Source organism: Topomyia yanbarensis, chromosome 2, assembly GCF_030247195.1.
Source record: "Topomyia yanbarensis strain Yona2022 chromosome 2, ASM3024719v1, whole genome shotgun sequence".
Taxonomy (NCBI): Eukaryota; Metazoa; Arthropoda; class Insecta; order Diptera; family Culicidae; genus Topomyia; species Topomyia yanbarensis.
The window spans coordinates 133,346,682-133,359,595 of record NC_080671.1 but is presented as its reverse complement, the minus strand read 5'-3'; the positions used below and the strand labels follow the sequence as shown (position 1 = coordinate 133,359,595).

The following is a 12,914-nucleotide window of genomic DNA, read 5'->3' as shown; positions in this document are numbered from 1 at the left end:
ATTTCCATATTTTTGGATCTGGCTTCTGGCTACTGCCGGGCAGAGTGTACATATCCTAAAACAGCAGCCGAAATCCCTTTTGCCTGCTTGGTTGATCCCCTTTGCGACCGGCAGGGCGCCCATTATTGGTTGGTTGAATAGCTAACGGTCGGTCGTGGGGATGAAATTAGATTTGTGTGCTGGGATTTATCCTTTGTTCGAGGGTTTACGGAACCCAAATCCGACCAGGCTAACTCGAATTAATGGCTCTGAAATAAATATTTCCTAAGCATCCGGTTTGAATAATTTATCAGACTGTTCAGAGGATTTAAAAATTTTCGGCATGAATTAATCGACTTTTTAATTCCCCCCTTGAAGGATAGTCCAAATTGCTGTTGGGAAAAACTTTATTCGATGGGCCGAAATTCAATTCGCTCCGGGCAGATGCGCTGCCGCTATGCACATCTCTGAAGCACGTTAGAATGGAAAATAAAATTGAACTAGAGTTCAATGGAACTTCTCTTTCACCGAACCAGATTTTCATCCCTACTCAACGGTCAGGAAGTATAGGTTACGAAAATCAATGCAAACAAATCACACCGCCTTTTCAGGGCCAACGCTTCTGCAAATCAACCGTATAGCGAAACGTATCGCATTTCCCCCCGAGGTCGTCTTGTCCGAAATTCAAATTGGCTCTAACGTAAAGGGTCAAACAGAACGCTCCACCCGTCACTGATGGAGCATGAAAACCGGTTCTGTTCAACCATGGATTGCTGTCTGTTGCGACGTTGCTGCCACGACAGCTCGAACATTTTACCATTGGGTCTGACACTGCGTCAGTGATGGAACATTCTATTTAACCCTTACGGCCCGACATACTTCTAACGAAATGTGACTGTGCGTGTGTGTGGATCCTTGAACGCGCTGGTACAGCTGCTCAGTTACTGCTATGACCTTTCGTTTCATTGCTCGTTTCAATGCGACCGACAGGGAAAAAATGTTTAGTCTTACGTGGCAGATGGGTTGTTGGACCCAACAATCACCCTGTTGACTATAGCACATTGCAACGGGTTAACATGAGGGAACGAAACAAGTTGTTATTCGGGCATTTCGCTGCAGCGTTTGATTCTCGGCAGGCGACAGCTGGCGTTACACGTTTTTTGGAGGTTTGCGCGTTTAGCCATATTCAGCAATATTTATGTGTCTGAGAGAAATTCAATTAGGAAGTTTTTCCAACAATGTAAAGGTAGTGTAAAGTTTCTTGCAAGGTAGATTGAATTTTTGAATGCACAACGCTAAAATACAGTGCTGGGGAACCTACCTGGTATTCGTCGAGGGAAGGTTGTTTATCTGGAAATAAAAAACCCTCATTAGATGGATATTACATCAAATTTTCAATATGTTTCTAGTTTGAAAATCGTTTCGACTTTGTTGTCTTTTCTAAGTAATATATCAGTCACAGTAATTTTAATAACTGGGTTTTCTAGTAGTGTAGTCATGTAGTTAAAAAACAAAACAAAATTCAATATTTTTTTATTAAAAACATAATGTTTATTCTTCAAAAAAACGTCAATGAATATTGGAGAAGGGGCCCTGGTGAGCCGTACGACGCAACTTAGTCGTGATGCTCTCACAAGAGCCCTGGACGGCACTGACGTCCATCTTCCGGATACAATTCCGGATCCTGCTGGTCAACTGCTTCGTATTCTTGGCCCGCCAATTATATTTGTACACTAGGGCATTGAGGGTGCCGAAAAAATCCTCAATGGGACGGCACTGGGGCAAGTTGGTCGGGTTACTTTCTTTTGGCACGTAATAAATAAATTACGAAAGCTGTGAATAAGATCCTCAAATCAAGAACATAAATCACTCTACTCGTGACTAAAATATCAAGATAACGTGAATAAAAATTACGACTAAGATCCTGAAATTATGAATATAACCCCATTACTCGTGATAAAAATATCGAAAATCGTGACTAAGATCCTGAATTCATGAACATAAATGACTCAACTCGTGACTAAAGTATCACATTAACGTGAATAGAAATTATGAAAGTCGAGACAAAGATCCTGAAATCATGAATATAAATCACATCACTCACACAAAAATCGTGACTAGTATCCTGAAATCATGACTAAAATACCACGAAATAGGAATTATGAAAATCGTGACTAAGATCCTGCAAATCCGATAGCAAACTCATGAATAAAATATCACGGTAACTTGACGATAAATCACAAAAATCGCGAATAAACTCCTGCAATCATGAACTTCGTTTAAATGTCGTCTGTGTATTCCCAAATTGTGAACAAGGATCACAACAAAAACTAAACAAGTCCAGGGAACAACCACAGTAACACTACCAAACATTCGAATGTAACGCCATGTATAAACAGTTTAGAAAAAAGGTGTTTTCTAAGTCAATTTTGGGTCGCTTAGCACGAAAATCATATGCATTTTCTTTTTCAAAGAACCGTTTTTGTGATTTTTTGAAAAAGGTGTTTTTGGGCACTTTTTGCAGTTTTTGGTCCATATCTCAGCAACAAATCTTCCGATTAACACAAACGACTCACCAGATTTTTCATAAAAAAAATAAATAGGCAAAAAAAATCTTTATAAGTCTTATATGATACGTGAATTTTAAGCCTAAGATCACGAAAATCCGACAAAAATAGGTGACGTTATTAAGCACCGAGTGAAAATTGCTCTGCTTTTCACATATCTCTTTTGGTCTTAAATAAGATTACACTAGTTTACAAGAAAAATGAAGTTACGAGAAATCTAGATTAATTTTGGGTCGCTGAATACGAAACTAATACTCTATTTCTCTTTCAAAGAAGTTCGAGTTAAAAAAACGTTTTTCTTTTGCTTCCGCTTTTTTTGTTTTTGCTCTCTTTTTTATTACAGAAAAATAATTTTTCTTATTTTTAGAATCTAATGTGACAGATTTTAACAATTTTAAGGAAATCGCGATAAGGTAAGAAGAAAGGTGTTTCCTCAGTTAATTTTGGATCGCAGAATACGAAGACCAAGTAAATTTTTTTTTCAAAGAAGCATTTTCAAGATTTCTTTGAAAAAGGTGTTTTGGGCACTATTTTAGTTATTTGTCAATTATCTTGTTCAAATAGGATCCGATCAAAACAGTTCGAAAGGTATTGATGTTCCCTTTTCGAAAATATATAATATGCGTAGATCAAATCTCGACAAACATATGATTACGGCATAAAAGCCAACTGTCAAAATTCTCTTTGAAATGAAATTTCAGACAAACTGTTAACCAATCACAGATGTTTATAGTAAACAAAAGAAAAAAGTTTTCTCTTGCATTAACTGCTATGAACTGCGTTTAGCCAGTAACGGTTTGTCCGGAATTTCCTTTCAAAGAGAATTATGACAGTTGGCTTTTAAGCCGTAATCGTATGTTTGTCGAGAAATGTACATTTCTTATGATTACAATCGACCAAAGTAAAAAAAGTCTAATGTTCGACCTTTTTTAAAAAATGCATATTTCTAGTATATTTTTTTTATAATGAATGTCCTTCATTCAATTCTTTTAGAATCTTTGAAATAAATGTTCTTTTTGCATAAATTTTAAGCCAATGGTCACAAAAATCGGATGAAAATGTAGATGGTATGAAGCACTGAGTGAAAATTGTAACTTTTTATTTTTCGCACAATCATACTTTCGGCTGAAATAATCTTCTATGCTTGATAGTTATTGATTGTGTTGTGTACTGTCTTCTCGAGCTTGCATCCATCCATCCTGCGGCATTTGAATGGTTTTGGATTTTCCATTGTACAACTAAGTGCTCTTTTTAACAGTTATGTGTCCAACAAAAAAACACCTTTAACAGGCCAACGAGGGTACCCGGGTACCCACAAATTGAAATGCTCATAACTATGGCTTCCTTTAACCGATTTGAACACTTTCAGATGTTTTGGATTCAGGAACTCGTCTACTTTTTGATTCTGTACAATAGAACCAGAATAATGGATCTGGTTTTTGGTAATCCGGATTTTCCGGAGTAATGTTCCAGTACTAGGATATGATTTGTAAATTTTAATAATGTGCTAGCAATATGAGTATCAAAACTCTTCAAATTGTCTCGGAAGTCTTATTTTTATTGTTACGGGACCCTATGGCAATTTGAAAAATGGAATTGGAATGCAATGGCCACTCACGGCCCCACGGGTAGGGTTCGTCGCGGTTGCGGTAATTACCGCAACCGCGCGGTATTTACCGCACCCGCACCGCAAAAACTGCGGTGCGGTGAGACACTTTTGCTCGCGGATGCGGTGCGGGAAATGAGCTTTTACCGCGCGGTAATACCGCAACCGCACTTAAAAAATAATTGATAAAGTCTGCAGTCTGCCTTAAAAAGTGAATTAAAACTTTGAATTTTACCATTGAAGAACGACGTAACTTATTACTTTACAATAGGGAAACATAGAAACATTTAACTGCTAATTTCCATGGACTTGATAATGATTTGAAAAGAAATCCGAATATAACCTGGATTCGACCTATCGCTATTTCCTTTTATAAATTTTTTATTCTAATATGATAAAACAATTGGTTTCTAATAAATAAAATCTATAAGCTGTGTCCAACATAATTTGGCATCATTATTTTTACGACATATTTTGAACACTTTGAAAAATTTATAAGCGAACCTTTTCAAATATATAAAATGCACAATCCAATCATTGAAAAACAATTGAATTGTACTGTCAAATCCAATTTAAAAATGCATCATTTCTCCCTCTTGGCAATCGTGGAATTATGAATCGTTTACGATGACATTTTCTCAACTGTGAATTTTGATTAATTTGGAGATTTTAAAGATGAACTTAATAAAGTCTTAAGACTTAACAATCCAAAGAATGTAATTATTATCATCAAACCAAACGAATTTGGAGGAATCAGCAGTAAGGGAGACAAATGTTTGAAAAGCGTCCAAAATAAGGAGGGGTCCAAATTAGACTGATGACCTTATCATTCGTTCTTCAACATCGTATTTCTATCTCTTTCGGTTTCTGTGTAAATTCGCAATGAATTTTTCTGCAGTCCGTTTTTAAGACTCCTTCTACATAACTTTTTTTTCGTATACGTCCATTGTTCGTCCAACTGGGAATATCTTCTACCAAATTAACAATTAATATTTTTCAGTTAGGAGTATTTTGTAACTTTTCGAAATTAAAGATTTCGAAGTTAGTGTAAGGTATTTCGATTTTTTTGTGTTTCTCAAAGCCTCTCTTCATATCGTGACAAGTGTCAAAGTTAGTTCAGATGAAGTTTTGCACAGTTTGGCCAATTTTTGACACCTACCAACTTGAATTGCAGTTTTTGTAATTGGAATTATAGAAAAATATTAGAAAAAATACATAAAAAGGTAGAACTTTCCAACTAGCTATTAGAAAATTACAACTCATGCAATTTTAAGGGAGCAATCTTAGTATTTGAATAAGAATACATCCATTTCTTGAAAAATACGAAGTAAGTGTTCTGAGGTATTTCGTTCCCTAAATCCCCTATTTGTAGTAACATTTCTGCTGTATGCAGTAAATCATACATCTTTTGCAGTTTTTCGAATGTCATTCAACAACTCTGTACCGGTTGAGATGGGATGCATTCCTGTTATGTTATGTGTAGAACGATTTCTGATAATTAGATTAAAAGTTTTCCTATTAATTGCTGCGGAAGAACGTTTTTGAATGTACAATGATGAAATACAGCTACATTTCATAGGACTTCAGTGCTATGCCAATATTTACCTTGCTTCGAAAGTATTTATCTCAAAATGTACGACATTTTATTAATAAAACTTGCAAAGATGACATTTTTTTTAAAATAAATGTTACATTCTGAGGAGTCCGTCAAAGTTAATGTTCGTGTAAATAAAAATAATATTTTATTAGATATGGTTGTACAAAAAAAATGAATAATTTTTAACACACTTTTCAAAAATACAGAATTTTACCGCATTTACCGCATAACCGCGCGGTGCGGTGCGGTAAATGCGGTGCGGTTGCGGTAAGCGGTGCGGTTTTATTATTTTTCTGCGGTAGCGGTGCGGACTATCCATTTACCGCCCACATCCGCACCGCGACGAACCCTACCCACGGGAACCTGCTCCGGAATGTCCGTTCCGGGGTCAAATCACCAGATGGTTCCAAAATCACGAGATACAGCCTACTGATGCAATTCCAAGAATTTTGATACCCATATTGCTAGTATTCCATTGAAGTTCGCAAATTGTACCCCAGCACTGGAACCTGCTTCCGGAAACCCGGATTCCCGGGAACCGAATGAAGTAACCCGATTCATTTTTACCAAGTAAAAATGTAGATGAGTTCCTGAATCGAAAACAGCCAAAAATATCGAAATCGGTAGGATATTACCTTAGTTATGAGCATTTTAGTTTTGTGGGTACCCGGGTACCCACGTCGGCCTGTTACGTAGTAAAAAAATTCCAGGTATGGATAAAACATAAAAATTTAATTAATTGAAACTTAAAAAGGTACCCGGGTACCGCGTCGGACACACAACGGTTAAAATGTGAAAATATCGTTGGAAAAGTTTTGTTTTGTCTGTGGCTTCACAACAGGTTCTCAGTTCACAGAATATTACGTGGCTAGTGCTACGATCCCGCTGAGACTCCTTCCCGATAGGGGCTCGAATATTTAACGACTGGCTTATGAGACCAGTGCAACACCCTCTAAACCGCCGCACCATGGCAGGGTCCGATAAAATTTCCATTTCGCTCAATGTGCCATAGCATCAACATTTGCCATCCGATGTTAGTTATATTAGGCTTAAAATTAACGTAAACATATTATCTGTCATCTTAGATTCTAAAAGGTTCGAAAGAAAAATTTGTTTTTCGGTAAAAAATCATTTAAAAATGAGTAACTTTTAAAAATGGTCAAAAATGCACTTTTTTTTAAACTTTGGTCGCTTGCTGCACTATAAATTTTACGTATAATCGACACATATTATATGTTTTTGGAAAGGGCATCTCGGCACCTTTCAATCTGCATATTGACTAAATTAATTGAATTAGTTTGACACGAAATATTGACTAAAAACTACAAAAAGTGCTCAAAAACGAGTTTTTTGAGAAAATCGCAAAATCGCTTCTTTGAACAAAAAAATGAATATTATTTTCGTGCTCAGCGACCCAAAATTAGTCTGAAAAATATTTTTTCTTGAAGCTTTATTTTTCTTGTAAACTAGTGTAATCGACGCGAACTATGATTTTAGAAGCACAAATCGTTTCATGAAACAAATCGTTTACCATCCTTTCTTTGTTGCCATTTCGTTAGCATAAATGGTTTTCAAAATGGCACAACGATTAAAAAATTAATAAACTATATAAAAACGTGAAGCAAAATTGAGTGGATTTGTTCATTTATTAAAGTGCCACCGAGTTCAGAGTTTTCTCCGCCCAACGGCTACACTTCAACATATTGCCACAATGCGAACTCCATCCCTTCATTCTCGATGACACCCCATCACTTAACTCTCCCTAGTTGCTGTTTCCTTTCCCCCACCGTTCCGGTCCAATCAAAACCATGGCGGCCCAATTCCTGTCGGAAACGGTTTCTTCCGCCTTCATTTTTATTTCCCGGGTCATAATTTTTCTCCTCGTTTTCGTTCGCAATTTTTCATGATTTATGAATCCGCTGCATTTTACTATATCCATACATTTTCGTTACAAGCCGGAGTCACGACCCAACTCAAGCCCGACGAACGAACCAATACCGCGAACCCCGCCCTCCCACCTTTGGCGGTTGTTCCGCTTTTGTGGCTCCCGTTCATCTCCATGGCTGCCGTTTGCTCCTGGAAAAAGAGAAGCGGAAAAGCTGACGCGCTCGGTCATTTCGCTCTATCTGTCACCCAACAACGATTGGCTGTGTGTCAACTTACCGTGCACTGAAGGAGAAAAGGGCCAACCAGAACATGGGACGGATTTTATGTGCAATTTTGCGTGCCGGGCTACTCTTTCCGCTTCCTGGATTCTTCCTGACAGCAGTTGGGTTGTTTAGAGTTGGACATAAATTACATGCAACTTTGGAAAGTGCCTACTAGGAAAAACGGGGCGTTTAACACGAGTAATGGTAATGAGAGAACAGTAGCCATTTAAAGATATTTTGCACAAGAAATTCTATTACTTTGTTACAGTCAATTCTAACCTACGTAAAGAGTTACACAATATAAACCAACGCTTCTACGATTGACAAAACCCTAGCAATCAGCATCCCTGAGAGTGTGTGTTTGTGTGTGATGAATTTTCTCTGCAGAATTGAGCTTTTCCCCGTTCAAAGCGATTTGGTTCCTCATTCTGCCACGAGAAGAGCGAAGATTGGCTGTGCAGCAACCGACCGACAAGAACTTGATTTGTTTGCTCCCGTCTGACTACAGGGCAGAGCTTCTTGAACGCTCTGTCGTAGCTCTACAGCAAATAGATAAGAAGTTGTGAAGGGCGTTGTGACTTTCTTATCCGCTCTAGGAATTGACACGCTGACGACGCGACGGTCGGGGTAGTCTTCCTAACCATACAGCAACTGTGTAGTCAATGCCGCCGCCTCTTGCCAACGAATGCTTCCAGGCGCCGAGGATTAGTGCTTGGCGGATGTGGTGTACTTTAATCCCGCTGGATTAAATTGTCCTGCGATGAATGGGCGGGTAATCTGTTTCTTGCTCGAAAGACGACCGGCACCGGCTCCGACACCGGGGGGCACGGCGTGGTATGTGCTACTATCTCTGATTGCCGTACATCCGATCTCTGCGGTCTGCTCGGTAATGGAAGATTTTGTTGTGTAATCGGCTGTGGGAATGATAGCGAGAGCGAGCTCCAGTTCCAAGATATACGGTTTTGTCAAGCGGAAAGTTGGGTCATTTGTTATATGAGCTTTTCCGGCGATGGCAAGTGAAGATCTGCGCTGCTCGCTGGTAGCCTTCAGATAAACAAGTTTATTTTCATGGCAGAATTATTATATTTCCAGGGCGATTTGTAATCAATGGAGTGGATGATGTGAGTGGAAGGATGTTGGCCTAGGTTCGAGATAATAACGGTCTTAATCAAATATCAATTTAGGGTGATTTATTGGGAAATCCCTTCCATCGAGGAAATCGATTGAAGCTATCCATTTATAAGTTTATTGAGCAAGTACAAATTTGACCACTGGACATAGACTAGTGGTATTCATTTAATGGTTGATCAACAGCAAATCCTGGCATGAGAATTTACCACAAGATGTTTACAATTTGTGTTTACTCTGGTGTGTCAGTTCAGAGGGTACGGTTTTGGTCTCATAAGACAGTAGTTGGATATTCAAGCACTAGCCAGGAGCTCCTTTAGGGGTCAGCAATATAGTAGCACTAGCCCTTACATCGTCTTGTACACTAAGGATCAGCCGCAAAGCAGAAACCGAAAGACAAATTCTCCAGCGGCATGTTGTGTTAATGTTTTCTGTACTAACGGCTTTAGAAGTTTTCTAAGAAATCGAAGGAATCATGTTAAGAGTGTGTAGTCTAACAGATATCAAATTTAAAATGTGTAAAACAAAACGGCGTCTTGGTTTTGGAAACGTGAAAAACTTCCAAACGCGAGATTTGTTTTGTTTCAAGTATTCCTTCTTTGCGGAGATGTCGACAGTTCGGTTTTCCGTTATATTCATTGCTTTTGGAACTAAACTAAACAACAATTAAATTAGTTATGGAATGAGTGTTTCGTAGGGTTACCAAATTGGCTTAAAGCAAATTAAGAACACATTAAATCAAATTGTTGCGGCCAAAGTCCGAAAAAACCGCGAAAGGGAAAGAAATAAGTTCGTCGAACGGATTAAAAAAACGCGTGTTGACGACTCGATGGTATAATTCACTGTAATATTTTATTCACAAGATGCGAGGGTAGTGGTAACTAATTAGTGGGTAAAAAGCAAATTTGTATAATGTTGTGATTTCCTGTGTCTGTACCTGATAAACGGGTAGATTAGTAATGGTAGTTGACCTAGTCGCTCGTAGGGGCCCATCCAGAGATTTCGCGCCAACATTAACCGCCCACCAAATTACGATTAGGAATTTCCGTTCCAAGTCTTCCCGGAACATACTCGTCCTTGTCTAATGGCACGACTCGCAACCGTCTTACGTCTCGTCTGGTGATTCCCGTAGCGGTTCTGACCGACACTACACGAACTAATCCATCAGGTCCGGGGAAGGTTTCCAAAATTCTCCCTAGCGGCCACTGCCTCGGTTTTTCGTCGTCCTTTACCAAAATTACAAAATCACCTACTGCGATATTAGGCGATGATTGCTGCCACTTTGTGAAACGTTGCAGCGAGCGAACGTATTCGAGCTGCCAACGGGATCGAAACTCTTGCGACAGACGTTGGATATAACTCCATCGAGACAATGAGCTAATTTGATGCTCCAGCATGTTAATTTCCGGAACTGTTGTGAGAGCTCTTCCGATTAGGAAGTGAGCGTCATTGGAGATCGGTGTAATTTGCCTGGAGTTCATTGTTTCTGAAACCTGGGCGAGAAAAGTGGACAATTCTTCGAAGGTGAAGTGTTGATTGCCCGCAATTTTCCCTAGAAGGTGTTTTGCGCCTTTGATCGCAGACTCCCAAAGTCCACCGTGGTGTGGTGACCGAGCGGGTATGAAGTTCCAGACTACACCCTTATCCGCCAAGAAGTTGGCGACCTGTTGGTTGTGGTTTGCGGAATTTATGAGGCGGTAAAGCTCTTGGAGTTGCTTGGAGGCAGCTCTGAAATTTGTTGCGTTGTCTGAAAACATTTTGGCTGGAAGTCCGTAACGACTGGAGAACCGAGTGAAAGCTGCCAAGAATGCGGAAGTGCTGAGATCCGATACTGCTTCCAGATGAACCGCCTTTGTTGAGAAGCACACGAACAGTGCAATGTATCCCTTGCTCGCCACCGCACCACGTGCTCTGCGCCCAACGATGCTCACTGGACCCGCATAATCAACGCCAGTAATCAGAAACGGTGGATGTGGCTGAACGCGATCTGCAGGCAGCTGCCCCATTTGCTGGTCGATCGGGGCCGGCTTAGCCCGTGCGCAGACAATGCACTGACGATAGACCTTGCGAGCGACGCTGGGACCACGTATAATCCAGAACCGGCTTCGAGATGCTGCTAGCAGTGTTTGCGGTCCGCAATGATGGTGCATGATGTGATCACGATGCAGCACGAGAAAAGTTAGGATGGAGTTACGTGGTAGTAACAGTGGATGCTTAGTGTCATATTGTAGATTTGATTGCTCAATTCTACCGCCCACCCTGAGAAGTCCCCTTTCGTCCAGGAACGGCTTAAGTTGAAACAGTGTACTTTGACGTTTTACGTCTTTGTGTTGATGCAAACGTTGAAGTTCATCATAATAGTGTTGCTGTTGGACGTGCTTTAGGTAGACTTCCAGGGCACGATTTAACTCCTTGGGAGTTAATGTTGTGGTTTGCCTTGACTCCCGACAATGGAAACGCAGCATGCGGGCAGTGACTCGAAGCAATTTCTGAAGGTTTGGATAGTATCTGGACCTCATATCGTCCAGGAAGGTATTCTTGTAGACGAGGACGAGTGACACTACGGTTGCCTTCTGCTCTCTATTGATTTGTTGCTGTTGATTTGTGTTCAGTTGTTTGTTTACCGTATCATGTCCTGATTTAGGATTCCAAGGCGGTCCGTCCCACCAGAGCTTATTGTCCTTCAGCTGTTCCGGTATCATCCCACGTGAGATCAAGTCTGCAGGGTAGAGATGCGTGTCGACATGACCCCAGTTGATTGCTGGTAAATATGTTACGGCCTCTGCCACTCGGTTGGCAACAAAGGTCTTCCATCGGGATGCACCTCCATTGATCCAGGCCAGTGCAACCTGGGAATTGGTCCAGGCTCGTATTTCGAACAAGGGTTGATCGATGGCGCTTGTCACATTCTTTTTTAAGTCGTGCGAGAATGACCGTAGCGTACAATTCCAGTCGTGGTAATGTCGTCCTACCGTTTCCAATTGGAGCAAGTTTTGATTTAGCGTTCAGCAAGCGCGATGCGATGGTGCCGTCGTCGTCGATGGAGCGAATGTATACACACGCACCCATAGCCCGCTCGGAAGCATCACTGTAGCCGTGCAGGAGCAAATGCGTTGTCCTCTAAGCTCCAATCAGTCTTCGAGGAATCTGAAACGAGTTGAGATACGAAAGATTTTGCACAAAAACAAACCAATCTTGTACCAATTCACCGGGGGGAGTAGCATCCCAGGCCACCTTCAGCTCCCATAGTCGCTGCATTACCAGCTTTGCCTTGACGATGATTGGTGCGAGTAGTCCTAGACGGTCGAATAGGCTGGCAATTTGCGACAGTATGGTTCGTTTTGTGGGCTGAAGGATCTGTGATGGCTGATAGCTGAAATGAAGCTCGTCACTGCACGGCTGCCAGTGAATGCCGAGGGCTTTGATGGTATTGGAGTCGTCGATTTCGATGGGCATCTTCAGTTCACGATCTGTTTCTGGAAGACCTTCTAGCGCAGCGGCATCGTTAGACGCCCATTTTCGTAGGTGAAAACCGCCAGAATCGAAAATATCCGACAGTTGACTACGTATGCGCTTGGCTTCATCAATGTTGTCTGCACCGACGAGAAGATCGTCAACGTATGTTCCCTTGGACGCCTTCTCCACCGCTTGAGGGTATTGTTCGCGGAAGGACAGTAACAGCTGTTGCACACATTTGGTAGCCAGATATGATGCACTTTTAGTGCCGTATGTCACGGTGTGTAGTCGATACTCGTTCATGGGTTCATCATTCGACCATCGCCAGAGAATCCTTTGGTAGTCGCGATCGGCTTCATGTAGCAGCACCATGCGATACATTTTTTGGATGTCTCCGGTCAAAACGATAGTAGGAAAGCGAAATCTAAGAA

The 12,914-nt window shown here is 40.7% G+C and overlaps 1 protein-coding gene across 1 annotated transcript; it reads right to left on the bottom strand.

Annotated features, from left to right (window-relative positions):
* Positions 1 to 8,604: 8,604 nt before the first annotated feature.
* On the bottom strand, positions 8,605 to 12,864 carry LOC131679770 (uncharacterized). Its single transcript, XM_058960510.1, has 3 exons — positions 12,229 to 12,864; positions 10,053 to 11,876; positions 8,605 to 8,778 (listed from the first exon to the last, which is right to left on the bottom strand). Exons 1-3 carry the CDS (start codon positions 12,862 to 12,864, stop codon positions 8,605 to 8,607), a joined length of 2,634 nt encoding a protein of 877 aa, XP_058816493.1.
* Between the last annotated feature and the right edge of the window lie 50 nt (positions 12,865 to 12,914).

Bases quoted from the DNA above. Each gene is read 5' to 3' on its own strand.
- LOC131679770 (XM_058960510.1), bottom strand. From the start codon at position 12,864: ATGTATCGCATGGTGCTGCTACATGAAGCCGATCGCGACTACCAAAGG. The intron at 11,877-12,228 runs GTACAAGATTGG...ACCAATTCCCAG, and splicing joins CTACTCCCCCCGGTGAATTG to GTTGCACTGGCCTGGATCAA. The intron at 8,779-10,052 runs GTGGGCGGTTAA...ATTACCGAGCAG, and splicing joins AAATTCCTAATCGTAATTTG to ACCGCAGAGATCGGATGTAC.